Below are 22,054 nucleotides of genomic sequence, written 5' to 3'. Positions count from 1 at the left end.
GCTTGTGTAAAGAGAATATTTGTGGATGATATTTTATATAGCTATAATGGCAAAAATAAAACAGGCAGTTATAGAAGATGGAGAATCACTTACTTAAAACATTTATAGTTCATGAGAGACTTGATAAGAAGAAAGCACATAAGGTTGATGTATATGCTGCTATTTGCACATTCATTCTTGGAAACATGGTGGGACTGGAGGCTTAAGCAAACTATAAATGCATAAAAATCATGTTGGTCTCTCTATGTGCTGATTGTACCCTACAATGTGTTGTGAACAAAGTGGTTTTCCCATCACACAGTTCCTAAATTCCATATGCTTCTAGGTCACAAGGCCTCCAAAGGCCTTACATACAAAGCATGCAAGTTATACTATGATGGGGATGAGATAGAAGCAGTGAACAAAAGGTGATTTCTGCCATTTTATCATAACAAACACTTTCTCCTAGAAGAAATAACTAAGTTTATAGAAGTAACTAGTAAAAACTATTCCCGGTATATAGACAACTTACATTTCGAAAGTTTACTCCAATGACTTTTTTTGGAACCTGGAATACTTTTCCATTTTTCCATCATATCCTCTGTCTGAAGCATTCCTAGGTTTTGAAACTATAGGAACATAGGGGTACCTGGGTGGCTCAGTCGGTTGAGCGTCTGACTTTGGCTCAGGTCATGATCTCACGGTTTGTGACTTCGAGCCCCGTGTCGGGCTCTGTGCTGACAGCTCAGAGCCTGGAGCCTGCTTCAGATTCTGTGTCTCCCTCTCTCTGTGCCTTCCCCACTCACACTGTCTCTCTCTCGCGCGCACACTCTCAAAAATAAATAAACATTTAAAAAAAATTTGAAACTATAGGAACATTGATTCACCCAAATCCTAGCCTCACTCTAGGTGGTCAAAGTCTTTGAGGTACTCAAGTACAAGTGGAACTTTAAAAACATGGAGAGACTTTTATGTGTATGAGTGCTGGCACACACACACACACACACACACACACACACACACTACTGCATTTCTACACAAACGTTTAAATTTTGTTTATCCCACAGTTACTCTAAGTGTGAATTTATTTAAGGTCTCTTAGTTTTATTGATATTTCATCTTCCCATTAATGTTATTAATGATGTCTCATTGGACTTAATGCAGAGATGTTATTAATGTTATTAATAACGTCTCAAGACTTAATTGACCTCAAATGCATTTCTCCTCCATAAACTAAATTGATCTTTGTTTTAATCAGTAAGTCTTTAGAAGAAATCTTTGGAAGAAAAGGCTGGTATGCAAAGACCTACAGCTGCAACATTGGCAAGGGTGACCCTTTGAGATCAGAGTCTGACTAAGGAAGGATATGCCAGAGCTGGCCTCTTTAATTAATGCTGAGGTGCCAAGGAAACAAACAAACAAAAACCAACAATCTGCTCTTTTAGTTTCCTTCTTCACCAGTTGATTGCAGGAAATAGTTTCAGAGGAACCATTTGCTCTCCAAATTAAGCAAGGAACTTTTCTTCTTTCCCTGTTTTTATGAATTTATCAAGGGTATTTGTCTAGCACAGTGCTTCCAACTACACAGTGCTTTCCTTGTTGACTAGCTTCCATCAGCAGCAGCAATTAGCACCCATTTCCTAGGCAACCATTCTGTACCCTACTGAGAAAAACCTTTCCTTGTCAGGAGCATTCTGTCTAAAATTGTTTTGTTTTCCTTCTTTCACAAGTGTACGGTAGGCTTACTTGTCATTTCTTTTAACACGGCATTATTATGTCCATTATTCTTAAAAGCAGAAACATTTACTGGCTTTTATATTCCATATGGTTGAATTTATTGTTAGTGTCTCTTACTTCTCCCTTAACAACCTGAAAGAAATCAACAAAAATATGTTCTCAAGCATATGCCAACTTGTTTTGGATTTTTTGTCCACAGTCTAATTGGTGAGCCTTTGCTTGTTCAAGTAATCACACCTGGTCCTGATGAAAACTCAAAGAGTACACGTTCAAAATCAAACTTCTGTGTCTACCAACAATGTCGTGTTGCTCAGAGGCAAGTTGAAGTTTCCAGGACCACTGAGAAAGTTTTAACTCCATTGCTTTTGTTATGAATCAGCCAAGCAATATCAATAGATTAACATAACAAAATAACTAAACTAGAAATATGTGCCAAAAAACAGGGCCTTGGGACTGTGTTAAAAATTTGACGTGATAAAATACCAGAGGAACATAGCAACGGTATAGCATGAATCAGCACTTGGAATAAGCCAGAAGGTTATAACAGCTATACATGCTGAATAGTATTGCATACTACTGAATAATACTATAGGTAGAGTAAAATCTAGTTTATCATTTTAGTTTAATGGCAGGCACCTGACATATTGTGTGTTAGGCAGTGGTTCAGCATTTAGGCGAGGAGGTACTCATGGGGGAAAATGACAGAATTATCTCTGTATGTGGCAAGAACTTTCGTATCTTTATATCTTGTCAGTCAAATGATGATTATAGACTTCGATGACCGCAAGACAGCAAGAGTGATTAAACCAGTGATACAGAATTTAAATGAGCAACTGATCTATATATCATTGCATTTAATTGCCACAACACACTAAAAGGTGAACACCAGTTTAATTCCCACTTTACAGATGGGGAATCTGAAGGTTAGACAGATTGTCACTCACTTGCAGCTAGTAAGAGATAGAGGCAGAATTTTCTGACACCACAATCTACTACTCTAAAATATTTGAACTACACCAATATAATTCAAAGTGTTGTCTAAATGGGACCGTAAGTTACCTTTATCCATTATTTTGCCAGTTTTCCCATGGAGAAAATGTATTATTGTGTGGATTCAATATGTTGATGAGAAATAAAAGTGCCTGGGGTAGCAACTTATAAATTTGTATCACAATAAGATGTTTATTCATTATTTAGGTGAAATATGAGTAGCTTAGCATGATATCTTTTGAGGATTATCAGGTAGGTTTCTGTAGATGCAAAGCATGTCTTAATTAGTGTCTTATCCCTATTTACCTCCTATATGTATTTCCACCAGTTTATTTCCCCAGTACCAACAAAAAATATTCTTTCTTTCCAGAATTCATTTTATCTACCAAGGGCTTCCTTGATAGTGTTTTTTGAATACTGGCCCCATCTCCATTGCCCAGAATAAGTTTTTAGGACAGACGTCACTTTTTACTTACAGGTGTTTATCTATATAGTGATGATCTGTTATCACCCATGGCTCTGTCACCTGGGTTGTATCTTTAAATCCCTTATTTTGTATCAGCCTATCATTTTAATAGACAAATGTGTTTTAAATAAGTTGATTTTAATGTTTTCCTTCAAACTGATTTAGGGTCGCATTACTTACCAAATTAGATCCCAGTTGTCATTCATTTTATTTAGATATGATATGATTTAGAACCATGTCATGAAATATTTTTGTAATACTTACAGAAACTGTCTCACTAACTGTAATGACACTATTGAAAAATAATAATATTCAAATACTGGTTCTCACTTCAATGCAAAAACTACCATTAGTTATTTACATTGAGAACCTGACATTAACAAGAGTGAAAATAAAATACAAATTATATACACTCCTTAACTAAGGCAATTTTTAACATAAACTAAAAAATATCCACTACCAGAAAACTTTAGATGTTCAAAAGAAAGATAACTGAGTTCTTAATAATTTCTGCTTATGCTAAGAAGTATAACGTTTTCAGCTGTGAAGATCAATGTTACCTTTCAGTTATGTATAATAATTTCGCAGTTTATGTGTAATCTAGATTCATCTTTAATTTTATGAACAACTAAGTCCTATTTATAGTTTTATACATATAATGTGTCAAAGAAAAAATAACCAAAAAATAGAGTAGAAAGTAGGATAGGGAATAAAGAAGTAGAAAAAATAAACAATGAAAAATTAAAATGTAGCTCTTACCTGAAAAAAGATTTTTTCATGTTGCTAATAGTTCTCAGGAGAAGACAGGGGTTATCAGGCCTCTTGGAGTGCTGTCCAGAAGATGGTCCTAAATTGGGACGCTAGCAGAAATCTAGAGCAGGTCATAGCCCAGGACCTCTGCAGCCAGGAAAATGGCTATGAAGCCAGAAAATAAATAACCAAAGTTTTTACTTCCCTCTAGCTTTGTCTAGGAAAGTCAAAGCAAAACCAAAAAACACTGTCCCTGAAATCAACATAGATGATTGCAGATTAACTCTATTATCTGATGTTCATAATAGTAATAGGCTAGTTGGTCTGGACCTTTAGTTGCTCTTCCTTTGAAGCAGAAATACCAGAAGACCCAGAAGAATGTATGACTGGGGGAAATAAAGACAACTTGGTGAAGAACTCCTTGGAAGTCTCAAGTTCCTTGATGTTCCAGGCCTGTTCTATAATTATGCAATTGAGTCTGCACAGCAACTTGTGAGACAAGTGCTATTAGTATTTCCATTTCATGGATGAGGGATTGAAACCCAATTAGTCCGAGTAAATTTCATATTTTTTTAAAATTTTTTTTTAACGTTTTATTTATTTTTGAGACAGAGAGAGACAGAGCATGAACGGGGGAGTGGCAGAGAGAGAGGGAGACACAGAATCGGAAGCAGACTCCAGGCTCTGAGCCATCAGCCCAGAGCCCAATGAGGGGCTCGAACTCACGGACGGCGAGATCGTGACCTGAGCTGAAGTTGGACGCCCAACCGACTGAGCCACCCAGGCGCCCCTTAATTTTTTTTATTGTGTTTTTTTTTTTTTTTTTAAGAGAGAGAGAAAATGTGATGTGGGTAGGGGCAGAGAGAGACAGAGACACAGAATCTGAAGCAGGCTCCAGGCTCCAAGCTGTCGGCACAGAGCCTGACGCGGGGCTTGATCTCATGAACCACAAGATCATGACCTGAGCTGAAGTTGGACACTTAACCGACTGACCCACCCAGGCACTCCATTCCAAGTAAATTTCTTAGTATGAAATAACTAGAAAGTAGCAACGCTAGAGTTTGTGCCCACATTTCTCAGAATTAAAGTCCATGTGACTTCCTTTAATCTACAATATAAAAGGGAAAGATCTCCCAGATAGAAAGATTTGTTGGATAGATGGATGGTTTGATGGATGGATAAGTGGATATAGTCATTTAATAGATATTTGTAGAATGAATGAGTAAATTATATATAGATATAGATTATAGATATAGATAGCTATATAGATACATCATACACACATCATAACTCTTATATTTTTATCTTTGTAGGTCTGATTTTGTGACTCTCTTCCTTTGTCTTCTGTGTTTGTTTGGCATGTTTACCGTTAATTTTCTCTGAACTTTCCTCAAACCTTGAGTGAATTTTCTCCTGTCCCAGGAGCCAGGCTTTAAGGGTAAAACTCACCCAGAGATCTGCTGATTAGGTTTCTGTTGGGAAAAGGCCATCTGTCCTTGGGGGGAGGAAGCTACCACCCTGCACTGACAGCAGCCTTTGCTTAGAGGAAGATTTTAAAGTGACTGGACCAATTGAAACCCTCAGGATAATCCTATGCTCATGTTTTATTGCACTGGGAAAATAATATGAGACAATGTGATATTTCCTGTTTGAAAAGTTTTAGCAATATTACGTTTTCAAAAAAAATGAAGATAATATGTCATTATCTTGGCTCCCACACAGCCTGTTTGCTTATTCTAAAATAGCATTTCTTAAAGTCAGTTAAGTTCTTTTAAGGAAAAATAGATAATTAATTCTCCCATGACTGAGTTAAATTATTTTCTTACACATTTTGCTTAAATATATACAAATGTAAAATTACCTTATTCATAAGCTCTTATTCAACTGTGAAACTCAAACACATTTATAAATCAATTTTATCTGAAACAACAAAGCCAACAAAATTCAAATGTTCCACTACTTATTATGTAAAATAAACTATTGCTTTACTGAAACTAAACTATTGCTCACAAGAAATGGGGTAATGGGTGATAACAGTGCATTTTTATTTAGGTTGGACATGTCCACACTAACTGGAGAAAAGTAATGATCCTATTTTTCCTTTCCTTGTCTCTAGAATATTTTGAAAGTCTGTTGTGTAGTGTACCATGATGTTATTTGGCCTACGTCTTCTGTGAATGCATTTTTTATTGTAGAGTGTTCACTCACCCCTGTTCTCTTCTCATTAGCCCACAACAGGTAAACTAATTGTCTATGGTGTCACAATTATTCTAAATGCAATTCCAAACAAAAAGACAAATAATGTGGCATTGCTCAGTTATAATTTGTTCACACAAACCAATAGATACTTTTTATTATTTTTACTGGATTATTTTTCCAAATTAAGAAATTTTATTCATGTTAAGTGTTTGCAGACTCTAGAAAATTCATCAGTAGTTACACAAGAATCTGGAACGCTCATTTAAGAAATACTGTTTTGAAATACATCAAAACTTAAACAAGAACTCAGTAAATAATTAATTTGGGGAGGTTTAAGTTAGTAAATATAATAACGAGCATGGATTATTTCTAAGCTTGTGTAAATAGCATGAACAAAACCTTTCATGTTAACTTTTCATACTTTCAAAAAACTTTGTTAGGCATCCAGTCTCAGTAAACATCAATGAGAGGAGCTTCAAGTACCGCAACAGTGATAAAGAGAAAGTCTTTGACTTGGGAAACTCTACAAAGCAAGGGAGATAAGGCATGTGTACCAGCACAATTCCATGCAAGATGTACTAAGTGCCATAGGAGATACTATACTTGGTGTAAATGCCACCAGGGTAATGCAGGAATGATCCATAAGATACACGGGTTTCATATATGTCCCAGTTTCCTCTGTGTTTGCTCCACCTCTCCATTACACTGAATTTCCTATGAAACACTGAGGTTCTAGAAGAACTGAAAATCATTTTATTGATTTTAACTGTCTGAATTTTATTGAAAATGATTATATGGAAGTGAGGTAAGTTATCTATTACACTATTCAACTTTATCTACAAGATATATAGGTAGGCAGGTAGATGGCTGATAGAGAGGACAGATAGATGGATACATACATACATACATACATACATACATACATACATAGATGCGCGGATACGTAGTTATTGCTCAGTTGTGGTCAATTACTTGTTTCATAGTCTCAGAATACATTCAGGAATAGCAGTTTTGTACTTTAGGTAGAGGAGCAGGTCTGAGAGTGAATGTTACTTTAGTTCATACCTTTAGAAGAATTTATGTATTTCCACTGGGCATTCTCACATGACTGTTAGGGAAGTTTATGGTTATTTTCTCATTATTCCTTCTGCTGTTTTTCTGCTTGAGACAAAGAACAGCCTAATAGTCAGGGAATCTGGGTTCTAATTTCAGTTTGCCTCCACTGACTGTGTGAACTTGAGCAAATCTCATAACCATGCCTAGCCTATATTTCCTCATCTACAAAATGAGAGAATATAGATCCAATCTACTCTTCAAGCCCTTTTAGCTCTACAGCTGTGGTGCTGTGAATTAAATTGCATAGGATAAAACCACCTTACAAGAATGAGCTGTATCTTATTAGTTTGAAATCATAATTATTCTTTACATTTTTTGCAATATTAAGAGAAGATCCTTCTTAGTTTAAGCTAAATTGAGAGTATAAAATGTGTCGTGTAAAAAAAATCTTTTATGAAGAATACTGAGTACATAAATATATGAGACAAATTTGCTGGAGCCTTGTTTAGAAATTAAAACTTTTTCAGAAATAATTTTAAGTAGTCTGTCAGTACTTGCTCTTTGAATACTTAAAGTTTGAATGAGGTCTCCAGCTTCCTAAAATTATATTTCAAGAATAAAAGAAATATTACATCACATTTAGTTTAGTTATAGTACCTGAAGCATTTTACAAGATCCCAATTATTTGAAAGTTGGTTTTCTAAGTATGATATTTATAGTGAGAGTGTCTAATTCTCTGGCCTGTTAGTCGTCTATTTCCTCATCTGAAACATAGAAGTAACAATAGTAAATCATTCATTGAAATAATGAGGGCAAACACTTTAGCAGAGTGCTTGGCACATAGCACCGTATTTTTAAAAAGCTGCTTCTATTCCTGTGACTGCTACCCGGTCTAGATAAGAGTGTTTCTACAGTGCATCAAGACTGTATGTAGGCTATAGTGTCAAGTGGCTATTTAAAAATCAGGAAGTTAGATATATGATGGCAAATATACTCAATAAGGTGATCTAGCTTTTAAAATTCAGATAAATCCTATGCAAGTGGATTGCTCACCCCAAAAGCTGGGTTTCAAGCACTATACTCTGTCATCCTGGGTGGGGTAAGGAAGGCTTTCCAGAGAAGGCTAAATCTAAATGAACCAGGAAAAAATAGGATTCCCACTGCCCTCTATCAACCTGCTTGTAAATGTGCAAATTCTGATCATAGAAAAGTCAAAGTAAGGATTTATTCTGAAAGCTAACATAAGAGAACAAATCCCACTGCCCCACCCTCCTTGTGTAGTACAACTTGTTTCTGTAAGGGCGGTACATGGGATTATTTGCTACTTCTTTCATTTTTAGTTGATGATATACAGAACATTGTTTCTTGAATATTTATCTGACTTGGTTATATAAAATTAGCACTGGGATATGCTCCAGGAGGCCCCACTTCAGCCCAAAAACTAGTTATCTGGCGTCTCACAAACCGATTATTTTAATGACGAACCCCCCCTTAACCCCATCTTGTTGAATGAAACTATTGTCCTGACGAGGTGAGTATATATCATATGGCCTTAAAAATCTTTAAAACTTCTGCTGTCTCAAAAAGTAGTAGCTCTTTAGAAAGAGACCATCTGATATATCATTTCCATGTGTTTCATTCAAATTTTATCCTCCCAGGATTTTCTTAATCAGTATTGTTTACACTGATCCTGAATAATGCTGTTTGATCACAAATTCACATTTTGAGGCCCATTTTTAGGTTTTAAATCATGGTATTTCGGCAAATCAGCATAGAAACTATTGTAAAGAAAGTTTTCTGGAAAACCACAAAACATACTAAGTCCAAGATGAATCTTCTCTTCTCTGAATTTGTGTTACTTGGTACAAAAACTTTGTTTCTGTTTGCATGAACAGCTTTTAAAAACAAATTGCCATCCAAATTAATTATTTTTTTTATTCTGTGTTCATTTTGCATAGCTCCCAGAATGCCAAACCCTTTTTTCTCTTTATTCTTTTTTCTTTTTCTGATTACAATATATGTATTTGTGTTTTATCTACAATTTAATAAATTCTATCGTACTTATTTGGGGGGGGGATAGAAAATAAAATCTTAATCAGCCATATTGTTTCCTTACGCTTCCTCTTTGCTGCCTGTTTTGGACGTCTCATTACTTTCTTTTCTTTTGTTACTGTGTATTACAGAGGAGGTGTCTGCAAGGATCGTTCAAGTAGTCACGGCTGAGGCTGTAGCAGTCCTGAAAGGTGAACAAGAGAAAGAAGCTGAACATAAAGTCCAGCCTGCAGCTCTGCCTTTAGGTAAATGGGAAAGAACCCTCGGTCAGGGGCTATGCCTGCTGTGCCCTGATCACAGGACCAAGTCTTCATGTTCAAAGGAAGGCCCTACTTCATACTTCATCCTTACATACAACGTTCATCAAACACCTCTGTTGGGAGGCGCTGGCACCTGTTTTCACTTTCTTCCCAGGCTCATTTGTGGTATTTGAACAGTCTTTAGGGTAATAAGCTTATAGTTAGACTTTGCCCCTAAATCGTTTTTAAATTTTCATTTCTAGACCACTGGAGATACTTACTATAAAAATAAAGCCAATGCATATTGATGTCACGACACCCACTTGTATAGAAAATGTGTTAAAACTTTAATTAGAAATGATTATTTCCCTTTATGGATTTTGGCGAATGATTATCTAGTCTTATTTCAGTCTCCCTGAACCAGCTATAGAAAACCTATAGTCAGGGCTTTGTTAGAATCATGAGTGACTTTGTATCCCAGTATGGTCTTCACTTGGTTCATCTAAGGGCACTAGATAGCATTGCTGTCTCCCTTGGTCACAAGTCAGATGCTCTCCAGAGCCAAACAAGTAATGTAATGGTGTTTGCCAAAGAAAACACTCTCAGCCAAAGGCTTGCTGACTCTTCTCTAAATAGATGGCAGATAGATAGATAGATAGATAGATACATGGTAGATAGGTAGGTAGATAGATAGATAGATAGATAGATAGATAGATAGAAGAGAGATAGGTAAATGATAGATACATGGTAGATAGGTAGATAGATAGATAGATGTAGGTGTATATACATGCAAAGACACAAAAAAGAAAACTCTTAGGTTCAACATTATGTCTATTTCACAGGTACATATAACTAATCCACAGAAAAGTATAATTTTAAAGCCTAAAAAAATAGTACATATCCAACGCATGTCTCATGTACCCTTAATATTTGATTTTCTGGTCAGTACCCCTTTAAGCAATTTGAGCAACTCAAAAAATTAAGCAATTAAAATTCTGCTCTCCCAGAATAATCAATACTCATTATTTGTAGTAGAATGTTCTTTGATTATAAAGGTTTATTTTTCTCTTAAAACAGGAGGGAAAGTATATTATTCAAAGCATTGACCTTCTGCTTGTGGTTCACTTCTATTCCTTAAATAGAAGACCCCCACCCATTTTTTTAAAATTTGAAACTTGAGGGGAGCCTGGGTGGCTGAGTCGGTTAAGTGTCCAACTTCAGCTCAGGTCATGATCTCACGGTTCATGACTCCGAGCCCTGCGTCGGACTCTGTGCTGACAGCTTGGAGCCTGGAGCCTGCTTCAGATTCTGTGTCTTCCTGTCTCTCCGCCCCTCCCCTACTTGCGCTCTGTCTCAAACAAACATTTAAAAATTAATTAATTAATTAATTAAAATAAAAATCGAAACCTGAAAATGTGTTATATAGAAACCTATGGGTCAAGGGGTTAAGAAGTCGCCTGTGACCCCAAAGCTCCAACTAGTAACTGATTTAGGAGAAGGGAAAACAGATGCTCTTTAAAATAGGTTTTCCTCTGGCCTTGATGATAAACATTTCCTTTCGCAATTTCTCACCTTCATAGGAGTAGTCATAAAGAAGGCAAGAGTCTTGAAAAGAAGTAGAGTTAACTGTGGTGTTAACATCTTTTAGAACCTTTCTCTTTGGCTCTCTATGTATAATGCCCAGGCCAGAAGATTACTCAGCTCCCACTAGTGCATGGTTTCCGTCTGAAGGTTGCCTCAGGCTCTGATAGCTTCATTTTTTCTTTTCTGAGAATACATAACAGAAGATGCATTTTGACATTAGACTCAGTGGACAAAATGTTGTTTAAAAAAAATAATTCACCTATAATACTGTGAATGACGAAGGTTACATATGTTTCCAGATCAAAAATTTAAACAATATAGAGTTCTAATTTTTTTTTCAGTCAGCCAAGCTAAATCCAAACTACAGTGCTTGCCTGTGCATTTGAATACAGTAGATTAGGGCCAGAATAAAATATTATATTAATCAAACAAGCAGACACAAATTAATGGGATTAATGATAGAACTTTAGCAGGCATCAGTAATCCATTCTTTAGAGGGAAGACAAAATGAATTTTTTAAAATATTAAATGCTTTTCTTTCTTTTTAGGTTCTTTAAAATATGTGAATCAGGTAATGGGACAAAAAAATAAGTCAAGCGCAACTTACTATTGAATCTTTTCCTAAATTTCATGGAGTGGCCTTTTTAGAGATGGCAGAGCTGTTACCCATCTACTGACCTAGCAGGATTAATTGCTGTATCTCGTTTTTCCACTGTTTGCTCTTTAGCAGCTGAAGAGACACCTAATCTGCCTCCTTCTCCACCTCCGTCACCAGCCTCAGAACAGACTGTCACAGTGGAGGAAGGTAAGGCCTATTGGACTTTTTGAGGTTTGTCTTCTGGTAAAGTGTAAATGGACATCAATCCATAAGCAGTGGACTTCAGTATAGGTTAGTACATGACCCAGCTGAGAGCTGTCTGTTTCAAACAGTCAAGAAGAAACAAAGACTCTACATAAATGTATAATCATTTATCTATACAAAATCAGAAGTAGAGGAATATGGTAAATAAAAAAAGGAAAAATCACCTTGATGCAGGAGAAGGTAACTCTGTTTAAATTGCTCAAATAGGTACAGAGAACCAGTTCACTTAATTAATGTAAATGTTTTGACAGAGAAGATACAATCCTATCTTATAAGTGACTGAACAAAAATAAATTTATTGGTGAAATTATAAGGAAGTGTTGTCTGAAATTGTCTCTGTTTTGCTCACTATTGTGCTGCCAAGGCCTTCCCTAGGGCCTGGCCCATAGCAAACTCTCAATAAATATTAATGAATAAATGAAGAAGTCAATGAATGAATTTGATATTGAGAGCAGTGAACTGGAAGCTGAGATCATGGTTTCTTTCCTGCTGAGAGCTGTTATTGTCTATGAATATATTTATGCTTTTATTCAACATAAAATGCTATGTCAGCTTTTCAGTTCCAATAAAACAGAGGGATGCCTTTGAAGAATATTCATTCAGAATCTGAGCTGAGAGGCACTACTGAAAAGCAAACTATTACTGGTTTTCTGACTTAGATCAGTTAACTTTTGTGTATTGTTTGAGTTACAGGCAAAGACAGAGAAGAGCGATAGCTAAAGTTTTGTTTCAATATAATTTAGTTTTCATATAGCAAAATCAGAATTTTAAAGCTATTTCATTTTATTCACTTACTGTTTTATTTATTTTCCTTTTGTTGTCCCTTTTAGCAATTATTTTACTGGGTTAAAAATTGAACAATGTCACAAAAGAGTCATTTTTTTTTTATAATTTATAGTTAGGTTCATTTAAAATATTCTTTGAGTTCCTCAATACAGATTTTCCGAGTTACAGTACTGTAAACTATCAATAAACATAATTTATTTATCATCACAGATTTATAAACCTAAACTTCTTTTAATGAGGTTTTTCTTTCTTAAATTGAGGCATTTTTCTAATTTACTGCCTGAAATAGCATTAACTGAGCTAAATTATTCTAAAGAATAAAAGAAAATTTGTGGACTATAATTAGTGGATATAATCAGGATTATTAGTCAATTTCCTGAAAATGTGATTTGATCTCTTCCTTTATAGATTTGAAAGATTTTTTTGTCCTTATTTTCATCCATTCATTGACACATATTTGCGGAGCACCTACAGTGTTCCCAGCACTCTTTAAATTCTAAGTATACACTAGTGGGCAAAACAGACATGATCCCTGCTTGTAAGGAGCACAGAGTCTGGTGGAGAACAGCAATCCAATAAATAAGCTTACAAATAATTTCAAGTTGGATTAGCACTAGGAAGGAAAAGAATAGAGCTTTAAGATAGAACAAGGGAAATCTTGTTTTATTGGATGGTGAGAAGACAGTTAAGTTGCTGAGCTCAAAAGCATGAGGAAGAGTTGGTCAAGTAAAGATGCAGGGAAAAGGGCATTTGGGGTGGAGAGACCAGGACATGCAGCGGAACTCAGGTGGACAGGAACATGAAGTGTTCTAGCAACTAAAGACTTCGCATGGCTACTGGGTAGTGAGAAAGGGGTTGAGTAGTGAAGGAGTTTAAGAGTCAGCGGTAGCCAACTTGGTTCATGAGCCTGGATTTCACTGGGGATGCACTGGAGAACTTTCCATGACAGCTGTACTTCCCTCAGGCCATTGAAAATGTTTCTGAGCCTCTACTTAAAGCCTTTCAAGTATCAGAGAATCTTCTTAACTCAAGATGGTCACTTGGGTATGATGTTCACTCCAAAATCGGCTGGAAAGCTAGTAATTTACTCTTCTTATTCTTATATGGGAGTTGGAGCGGAAAGGGTAGTAGGATCCGTCTATCTGCCTGGGAATTCACCCAATCTGCTTTCTGATTGGTGTGCATATAATGAAAATATAAATAAGCCATAGAATCGTTTTCATATTTTGATACACTTTCCAGAGTAACTATTTCCTTATATTTCGAGATTGCTTTCCCCAAGTTGCTTTGAATATATTTGGGGAAATTTTCAACTTACGTCCTATTGAAGATGATCCAAGATATTTTATCTTTAACATTTTTCAAACCAAACTTGTATTTTTATTGAATTATTACTTTTTATTTTTTTTGAAAGAAAGCATTAAACTATATGAATGTCTAATGATTTGCTTTTCAAAGGATAACCATTTTTTACTTATATGAAAAATATATATGTCCTTTATAAACTCTACCTCATTCATTTAAAAGATCAAGTAATATTCTTATATATGTGAAAGATATGGGTCTAGGTAATTCTACTAGCCCTGTCTGATTTTAGGCCACCCTGAAAGCATGTATAATTTTTTTTTAGGTTTTGTTTATCAGAAAATAAATAGTGAAAAGTTACAAGACAGGATTCAACTCTTCAGTTTTTCAAACCAATTGGTTTGCAAAGACCTGGGAAAAATTCTATTAATGTATAGCTCATAGAAGGTTGGGTGGAAAAGGAGTATGTGGGTTTTTCATCTGCAAGATTTTTTTTTTTACCTACCTCAACACACCCTCAAGGAAACTTTAATCTAAAGGCATGTGACTGCCAATTCATTTATACAAATGTAAGAGAGCTCTTAGATTAAATTGAGTAATTCAATGTTTTTGAGGATGTGATTATTTTTATGTTATCAAAAATTTTTAAATCTGTTCTTTCCCAAAGGGGAAGCATGAACGCTTCCACCAAAAATAATTTAAGATGTTAATTACTGTAAGTTATGAATATTCATTTATTATAATTGATGTAATAACAATTCTCAGAATGTGTGCTTATTTGGGGAAACAAAGGGATTTTGATGGCAAAAATAAATCAGTAGCACACTTAAAAGGAAACTCAGGTACAGTGAATCAATTAATACTGCACTAGTTGTCATGTTTTCAGATTAATCTCCTTTTTCTTTTTGGCCTAACCATAATAGTTGTCATTTGGACTGAACTGTTAGAATTTGGAAGCCTGTGCAAGAACAATGGAATCATCTGAAAATAGAACCAGGAAACTTTCTGCCCTCTTAGGTTTGCTCCAGAATCCTAGGGTGGTGTTTTCCTGTGTCAGTGATGTTGTAAGGTTATCGTTGCTAATCTGAAAGTATTTTTCCTTCCAACTCACTCTGGGCAGCAAAAGCTTGCAGAATGGAAAGGGCTTAGAGATAGTGGAGAACAATGTAAGTAGAGCCAATTGCCCCCAGGTGGTGGGACAGAAGCTGCGATGCCAGGACAGGCAAAATCACGAAGTCATTGATACCCCAAGAGACTCCGTGTCTATTACAAAGTGACTACTCATTTGTACCAAAGGGTACAGACAGACCAAGGCTGGGTTTTATGTGGCAAATCTTACTTTAACTCAATATAGAGTTTCCAATGCTTTAAAAAAAAATTGTACAAAAACAAATCAGGGAGATGTACTCCTCCACTGAAATCAGGTAAGCTTCATTTCTGAATATTATCATTATGCAACAGAACTATGTAAAAGTCCAAGATTCATCAGGTAACCATATCCTTTGAAATATCACATTATCAAATGAAATAGAATATTTCATGGTGAAAGCAGAGTCCCTCTCCCAAAACAGGTGTACTTTTAGTAAAAGGAAACATTCAATCCTGACCATAAACGACAAAACTAACTTATGAAATGAATTTACTTTTTATAAATTTCTCAACTCTGGCCTTGGTGTATCAAATGAATGGAAAGCACAGGTACATGACAAGTTGAGTATATTGAAGACAAAGATGCTAACATACATGGAGTCCAGCATCACACTTGGCATTTTCTCAGATATCTCCTCATTTAATCCTCCCAGCAGCCCACAGAGATAGATATATTCACTTCCACTTTTTGCCCCTGGATGTCATGGCTAGTAATTCAGGATTGCAATCCAAATCTCAGTCCTGCAGTCATAGCCCACTGTGTCCCTAAAGCCATTCTTATCTTGGTTCTTAATGTAGGGCTAAGAAATGGAAGTGATCTTCCAATGAGGGTTTTTTTTGTTTAAGCTCCTGGACCAACTTCCTTTTTTTTTTTTTTTTTTTTTTTGAAACCATACCAAAATAAATAATTCATTTACTTATAATTAGTATGTATCCCACCTCCACTGGGTGTGAACCAAGAACACCTGCCATTCACGATTCCGTAGCAAATAAGATCTATTTCTTTTATCATTATTGTTGGAACCAAGCACACTGGTTGGTCTTAGCTAGCCATGGTCCTCTTAGTATAACTTCCCTAGCACATCTCTGCAACTTGTAGACGGACTTGAGGCTCATAGGTCCTAAACAGAGACTTGGAGCACCTACAGCTAATAGTACCAAGACTGGACTTTGCCAGACATTCATTCTTTTTGGAGTTGCCTGGCCATACAGATACTACAGAGAAACTCCTTTTCACTGCAGTCCTTAAAGTTTTTTGCTGTTTTTGTTGTTTTCTGTTTAGAGTCAAAGTTTTCAGAATAGAAAATACTGTTTCTTTGAAATGTTACAGATCTGAAGCAAGACTCTGTACTGTTTTCACATTTTGGCACTTTCGAAAACAAGCAATGGCAACAAGAAAGAGGAGATCAAAATCTTCAAAAGGCTAATGCATTCAAGGAGTATTGCCTTTAAACTACCAGCTCTCAGCTTTAAATTCTTTCATTTTACATTATAGTTAACCCCTACTCCCCAGAAAATGTTGAAAAGCAGAGAGACAAATATGCCATTTTCACTTATTGTTAGTCCATGCAATCTATTGAGCATATTGGAAGTTTTAGAAGTAACTTGCGTACATGAGGTGTTTAGAGCCTTAAGGAGTCCTGGAGGAAATATGAATGGCTAGGACATGTGACAAGCCCGGGGCTTATGATTCAGCCAGTGTTGTAGGCCAATTATCTCAGTCAATTATCTGCTCAGCTGAGAAATCGTGCTGAGTTGAACTAAGAATATCAAATGTAATTTTAGTCTTCTGCTACCCCCTGATATAATAAGCATCATGGCTGAGAAAGTTCTGAGCACCCAGCCCCAAAAAATATAACATGGAACAATCAGTAAATAATGTGCTCAAAAGATTAAAAGCATTCCCTCTATAAATGTTATTTTAGTATCCTTATGATTTCAGATTTATTTCCAGTTGGCAGGACTTTGTTGCTGAAAATTAGTTATTGCCCTAAAAATACAGTGCATTTTCAAATAAATGCTCTAATCCATCTGCTTAAGTTTTGATAGAAATAAAAATTATACAGAGAGATACACAGACTTTCAGTAAATCTTAATCATTCTTATTATTGAAAGTTATGAAATTTAAAACTTATTTCTCTCTATAAGTAAACAAATAGTGATTAGCAAGTTCAGGAACCTGTCATGTAGGCCTGAGATGTAGTGTGTACACCACATCAGAAGCCGAATATTGTTTGCTGTCATCATCCTTAAAGCTCACGAAATATACCAGAATCCAAGTGCGAGCAGACTAACCTACACTTGTGTTTTTAAGGACATATATTTAAATAAGGCTGATTTCTAAGCCAAGACACTGGAAAGGATAGAAGTGAGAGCAGTTCTTTTAGCATTTCAATGAGAAATATGCAATGAGGGTTTAAAATATAAAGACAGCCAAGAGCCAGAGGTGCAAATGAAATCACATAGAATAAAGTCTTGGTGAATCTGAATCCAGCTCTGTGGAACTTCTCAGCTAATTATATCACTTTTACGCTTTCAGAAGAAAAAGAAAAGGAAATGATTTATATTATTAGGGACTTTCTTAAAACCATCTACCTTCACAGCCATGCAAATGAGAACCAGTGTTAGAAAGGACACCCCTAGGATTTGGCATCCAAAGAAAGATCTATGGAGCTATGCCACTGTGCTCTCCTTAGCAAGACAGAAAAGAGTAATACACTACAGATTTTTCTCAACTGGATTGGAATTAAAAATGGCTTTCTGGTGAAAGTCATTAACAAAAAATTAAATTAACCAAAGTGCTAACTATGTGAGCATCCTAGATAATTAAGGTTGTGCTTCAAACAGGACTGTTTTCCTCTATAATTATATAGCATCAGGTCCTAACACTTTTCTTCTTTTTTAACTTATAAAAATATTGACAGAAGCATGAAAAGAACCTGCTTGAAAACATTTCTTCCAAATACTGTTTTTGTATTGTAATGCTTTGTTTCTATTCCAGTGTTTTTGTGGTTATTCTGACTTGTTTGAGGGGAATGTATAGACCATTTCTATTATGTATACAGTAAAGGGTGTTAGCACATTTGATTTATTAAATCAATGGCAAGGTTACCTAAGGCATAGTGTAAATTCAGTGGCTGCTGAAGCATGAAACATTCACTCTCTCCCATCCTCCATCAGCTTGGTCTTGCTAATTCCCCTCCATCCCGCTCTGCTGGTTCTGTAGCCCATTGTGTCCTTGTGCAGGTGTTTGTCTCGTTCGTCTGATCTTGTGTCTGTCTTGTCCAGTTCTCCCTGCAGTTTCTTCCTGTGTGTCTGTTTGTAGATGAAGGGGCTGAGGATCAAGTGGGTCCTCTCCATAGGTTCCCCAGCCATGAACCTGCCACCAGCGGGGAGAGGCGTAGGCTCCTAGCCCCCTCCATCTCGGTGTCTGTGCCTGATGATGACCCTTGCAATTCCGATGAGGAGTACTGTGAGCATCCTTTGTTCAGCTCACAATGGACTACCTCTAGTGTGCTCCCCAGTGTCCCAGCGCAGAGTGCAGAGGCCCACTTAGGCCAGGAGAAAGGTGAACCAAGCATGGTCCCTTTTTGCTCCTCCTCCCCAGCCTGCAGCTTTGACCACATGCATCATACTAAGTGTACCTTTGTATGTGGCGTGGGAGGGGAAAGAGCCTGTTTTTTCCACATGAAAGTGAAGTCCCTATATAGTTTGTATGTCTAGCGAAATACCTCATGTACAAGAAGCCTTATTTGAGGCATGTGAGTGTTTTCTTTTTCTGTATCATTGCTTCTGAGAAGAAGGCAAAAGAGATGGGGGAGTGAAACGGAGGGAGCAAAAGGAGTTCAATTAAAGTTTGACTCCTTTCTGCTCCCTGTAAATAAATCAGTGGGGGAAGAATATATCCTCTTACTCAAACTGAAGAAGAGGATCCTGTATATAATTTTTCCTCTTTGGATACATAATATTACTAGGACCAGACTTAAATAGAATTAGCCTTCTTTTTAGTGCCATGTTAATACAATAGCTCTTTAGAAGGGAAAGATTGTGAATCTGTTTGGAACAGAATTAATGTTACAAAATGAGTGTATTTCTCCAAAACACTTAATCCTCTACAGAAAGTAGAGAGGCTCCCCCAGGTGACTGAATATTGGCTAACATCAGCAGACCTGGGCTAAAGTGAAGGAACTGATCCACAGCCTTTGTCATCATCCCACCCTCATAAAGCTAGAAGACCCTAGTGTATACCTGGCTGTGATGAGGGTAAAAAAGGTGGGCGGTGGGCTGCAATTTATCTCATTCTAATTAGGTAGTTTTGTAAAGGAAAACAAAATTAGAGCTAAAAACATTTTTTGCATAGGTGAAGAGGTTATTCTCAAATAGGGAGAAATGACTTGTTTGCATGAAGAGTTTATTTTCATATGAGACAGCATTTAATGTAAGGGCCGATAGTTCCAAGGCAACAGGGAATAAATTCATAGCTTACCAGCTACATTCATGATAATAAACTTCTTCAAGGGTGCTTTGGAAAACAAAGAGCCCCAATGGCTCGGACACTCTGACAGAGAAATCTAACCCATACTAAGTTCTTCCAATAGCGTGAACTTACCACAGTTAAGAGAAATATGTGAAATTTTGAATAAAGAACAAGTGCAGTGGAAATAAACATGATTTATAGGAAATAAGGAAAGGGAAAGCTAAAAGGTTATGTAGATTTGGAAAACATGTCGATTAAATTGATTAGACTTTATACAACAAGGTGACTTTAAAAGTCTCATCATCTGTAATCAAAATCTCTAATTCTATGCATTGTAAAAATGGCCTTAATAATAATTTGGAGTCTGAAATTTTAAAATGTTACTTACATAATTAAATGATAAAAATGAAAGTGGCTGGGTGCTAAATGGGAGGAAATAGATGAAGTATTTCTCTCCCCTGCCCCACCCAAGAATTTTAATATTTCTCAAAAAAAAAAAAGAAAAGAAAAGAAAAGAAAATTCCTTTCCTTTCCATCTGTAGTCTTTCTCACCGGGCCATTTAAATAACGTATAATTGTTTCATGAGAATTTCATAAGAATCTTTCATATGGAGGACTATAAAACAGCTTATATATCTCCCTCTAATTTCTTAAGGAATAAAATGGGATTTATTTTATTGGTATTTGAAGTGCAAATGAGAAGCAAATAAACACGACAACTCATGGCCTTCATAAGTGTGCTTTCTACATTTTAATTGTTAACATTTTTCCATGTGGTATACATCTTTTGGGAGGATATTTTGGCAGTCTAGTTGCCACTCAGTTATCTTGGTGGTTTTGTTTTGAATTGCAGAAATAAGACTTTATAGGTAATATGCACATTTTCTTATTCAGGATCAAAGAGAAGTATACATGAACTACATTATTGGTATTTTAAGGGTTTCAACAATAGGGTAACCGTTGTGTCCCAGAGGTAGACTTTTCTAAGTGGGAAGATTACATTTTACCTGGACCTTGTTTTTCACAATATTTTGCTTACCCCTTGAAATGTTTTACATTCTCTGATACCACATGATGCAAGGAAGGTAAAATAAATTGAATCAGGAAGTCATTTGCCTTAAAAATATTAAACAAATTATATTAAAATACAGTCTGAAGCTTTAAATAGTAAATACTTCTGCTTTTAAATACTAAATAAAATAGTTTTGATGGATTCCATGATAAAGCTGTTAAGGTAGTTGGTGGCTATCATTCTGAGACCAGGTGTTATTTTACTTCCCAAAGATTCTTTACTGAAGTTTGCATGGTTTAAGTAAAGTAATAAGAAATTCATATGTAGGGGCTTACTGCATTGGAGAAAACAGCAGGTGTCTAACAAACGTAAAGGTATTTTTCAGTACATCTATGCATCTATCTTTTCATGATCATCCATCGTCCAGCAGCATCATCTCTTATTTCCAGCGAGCTTTCTATACGTGTGCCACTTCCTGCCGTTTCCACCAAGGGTAATTAAGAGCAATAAAACCCTTTCAGCTCTCAAGTTTTTAAAAAAACAGTCTTTTATCAAGAGTGTAAAAGGCATCATTATTAGCAGATTATATATGATAATTTCCCAAGCAATACATAATGCACGTTGCATTAGAATATTAATTTGCTCATCCAAATGGGAAAAGAGGTTCTGGTGAGGTCAACATAATGGAGCTGAAAGTGTTCCTTGAATGATATTTCTGCCATTTTGTGTATTGTTCTGTGGTCATGATGTCAACATCTTTTTCATCCCTAAGAAGAAGAAACGCTAGAGGGAACAATGGCTGAGGAAGAGAAACCTGCCACTCTTCCTGGGAAAGAGTGCGGGGCTGCCAAGGCCTCAGACCAACCCAAGGGCCTCAGTGAGGGCCAAGTGGAGTCTAGTGCGGAGGCCCAAATAGTTCCTGAAGAGAGTGCCCCAGCAGGGGCCCCACAGGAGAAAAGTGTAAAAGAGGTCTCGGAGGTGTCTCCAGAAGTAAAAATCCCTTCCTCTGCTGGGGAAGGTGTGTCTTTCCTAGGATTTGCATGTGTTTTGTTGCAAATGATCTCTCCGGCAGCTTACCAACCTGATGCCTTTCCAATGCTATTCCATTGCTTGGTCTTCTCATGGTCCCAAGACCACTGTTTTAGGTTTAACGGGCAGAGTGTGGCTTGCACAGGTGCTGTGTGGCAGCTAGGTTTTCCACCGCTGCAGCTGATTCTTGGTTTTACTTTGCCATGATACGATACGCTTTGCGGCCAGGCTGACGATGCTGTGTGAGCTTTTTGTCCGCCCCCTCATCTCAAGTGTTTGCCAGTCACATTGCTAATACATGTATATTTTTATTTTTATTTTTGAGACAGCGATTCATATGCTTTTCTTTCAAATCGTAGAGTTGGATTTTGGCACATAGAGG

The 22,054-nt window shown here is 36.4% G+C and overlaps 1 protein-coding gene and 1 long non-coding RNA gene across 43 annotated transcripts in view; one reads left to right on the top strand and one right to left on the bottom strand.

Moving 5' to 3' along the window:
• Nucleotides 1-22,054, top strand: part of MAP2 (microtubule associated protein 2) — a 281,795-nt gene that overhangs the window by 218,552 nt on the left and 41,189 nt on the right. For 20 of the 42 annotated variants that reach the window (XM_060623311.3, XM_060623309.3, XM_060623318.3 and 17 more), the window contains 3 exons: nucleotides 9,361-9,474; nucleotides 11,780-11,857; nucleotides 21,416-21,661. In XM_060623311.3, the coding sequence (XP_060479294.3) occupies nucleotides 9,361-9,474; nucleotides 11,780-11,857; nucleotides 21,416-21,661 (438 nt within the window). The remainder of the gene's footprint in view (nucleotides 1-9,360; nucleotides 9,475-11,779; nucleotides 11,858-21,415; nucleotides 21,662-22,054) is intronic. The other 22 variants (XM_060623325.3, XM_078450937.2, XM_078450936.2 and 19 more) reach the window with 3 other exon arrangements.
• On the bottom strand, nucleotides 3,938-21,405 carry LOC132671899 (uncharacterized). The gene is made up of 3 exons (XR_009607307.3): nucleotides 18,267-21,405; nucleotides 11,041-11,235; nucleotides 3,938-4,087 (listed from the first exon to the last, which is right to left on the bottom strand). It is a non-coding gene; the product is annotated as an uncharacterized LOC132671899 (long non-coding RNA).

Source organism: Panthera onca, chromosome C1 (genome assembly GCF_046562875.1).
Source record: "Panthera onca isolate mPanOnc1 chromosome C1, mPanOnc1 haplotype 2, whole genome shotgun sequence".
NCBI classification, from domain to species: Eukaryota; Metazoa; Chordata; class Mammalia; order Carnivora; family Felidae; genus Panthera; species Panthera onca.
The sequence above is the reverse complement of the archived record's forward strand: the minus strand, read 5'-3'. Positions and strand labels throughout refer to the sequence as shown.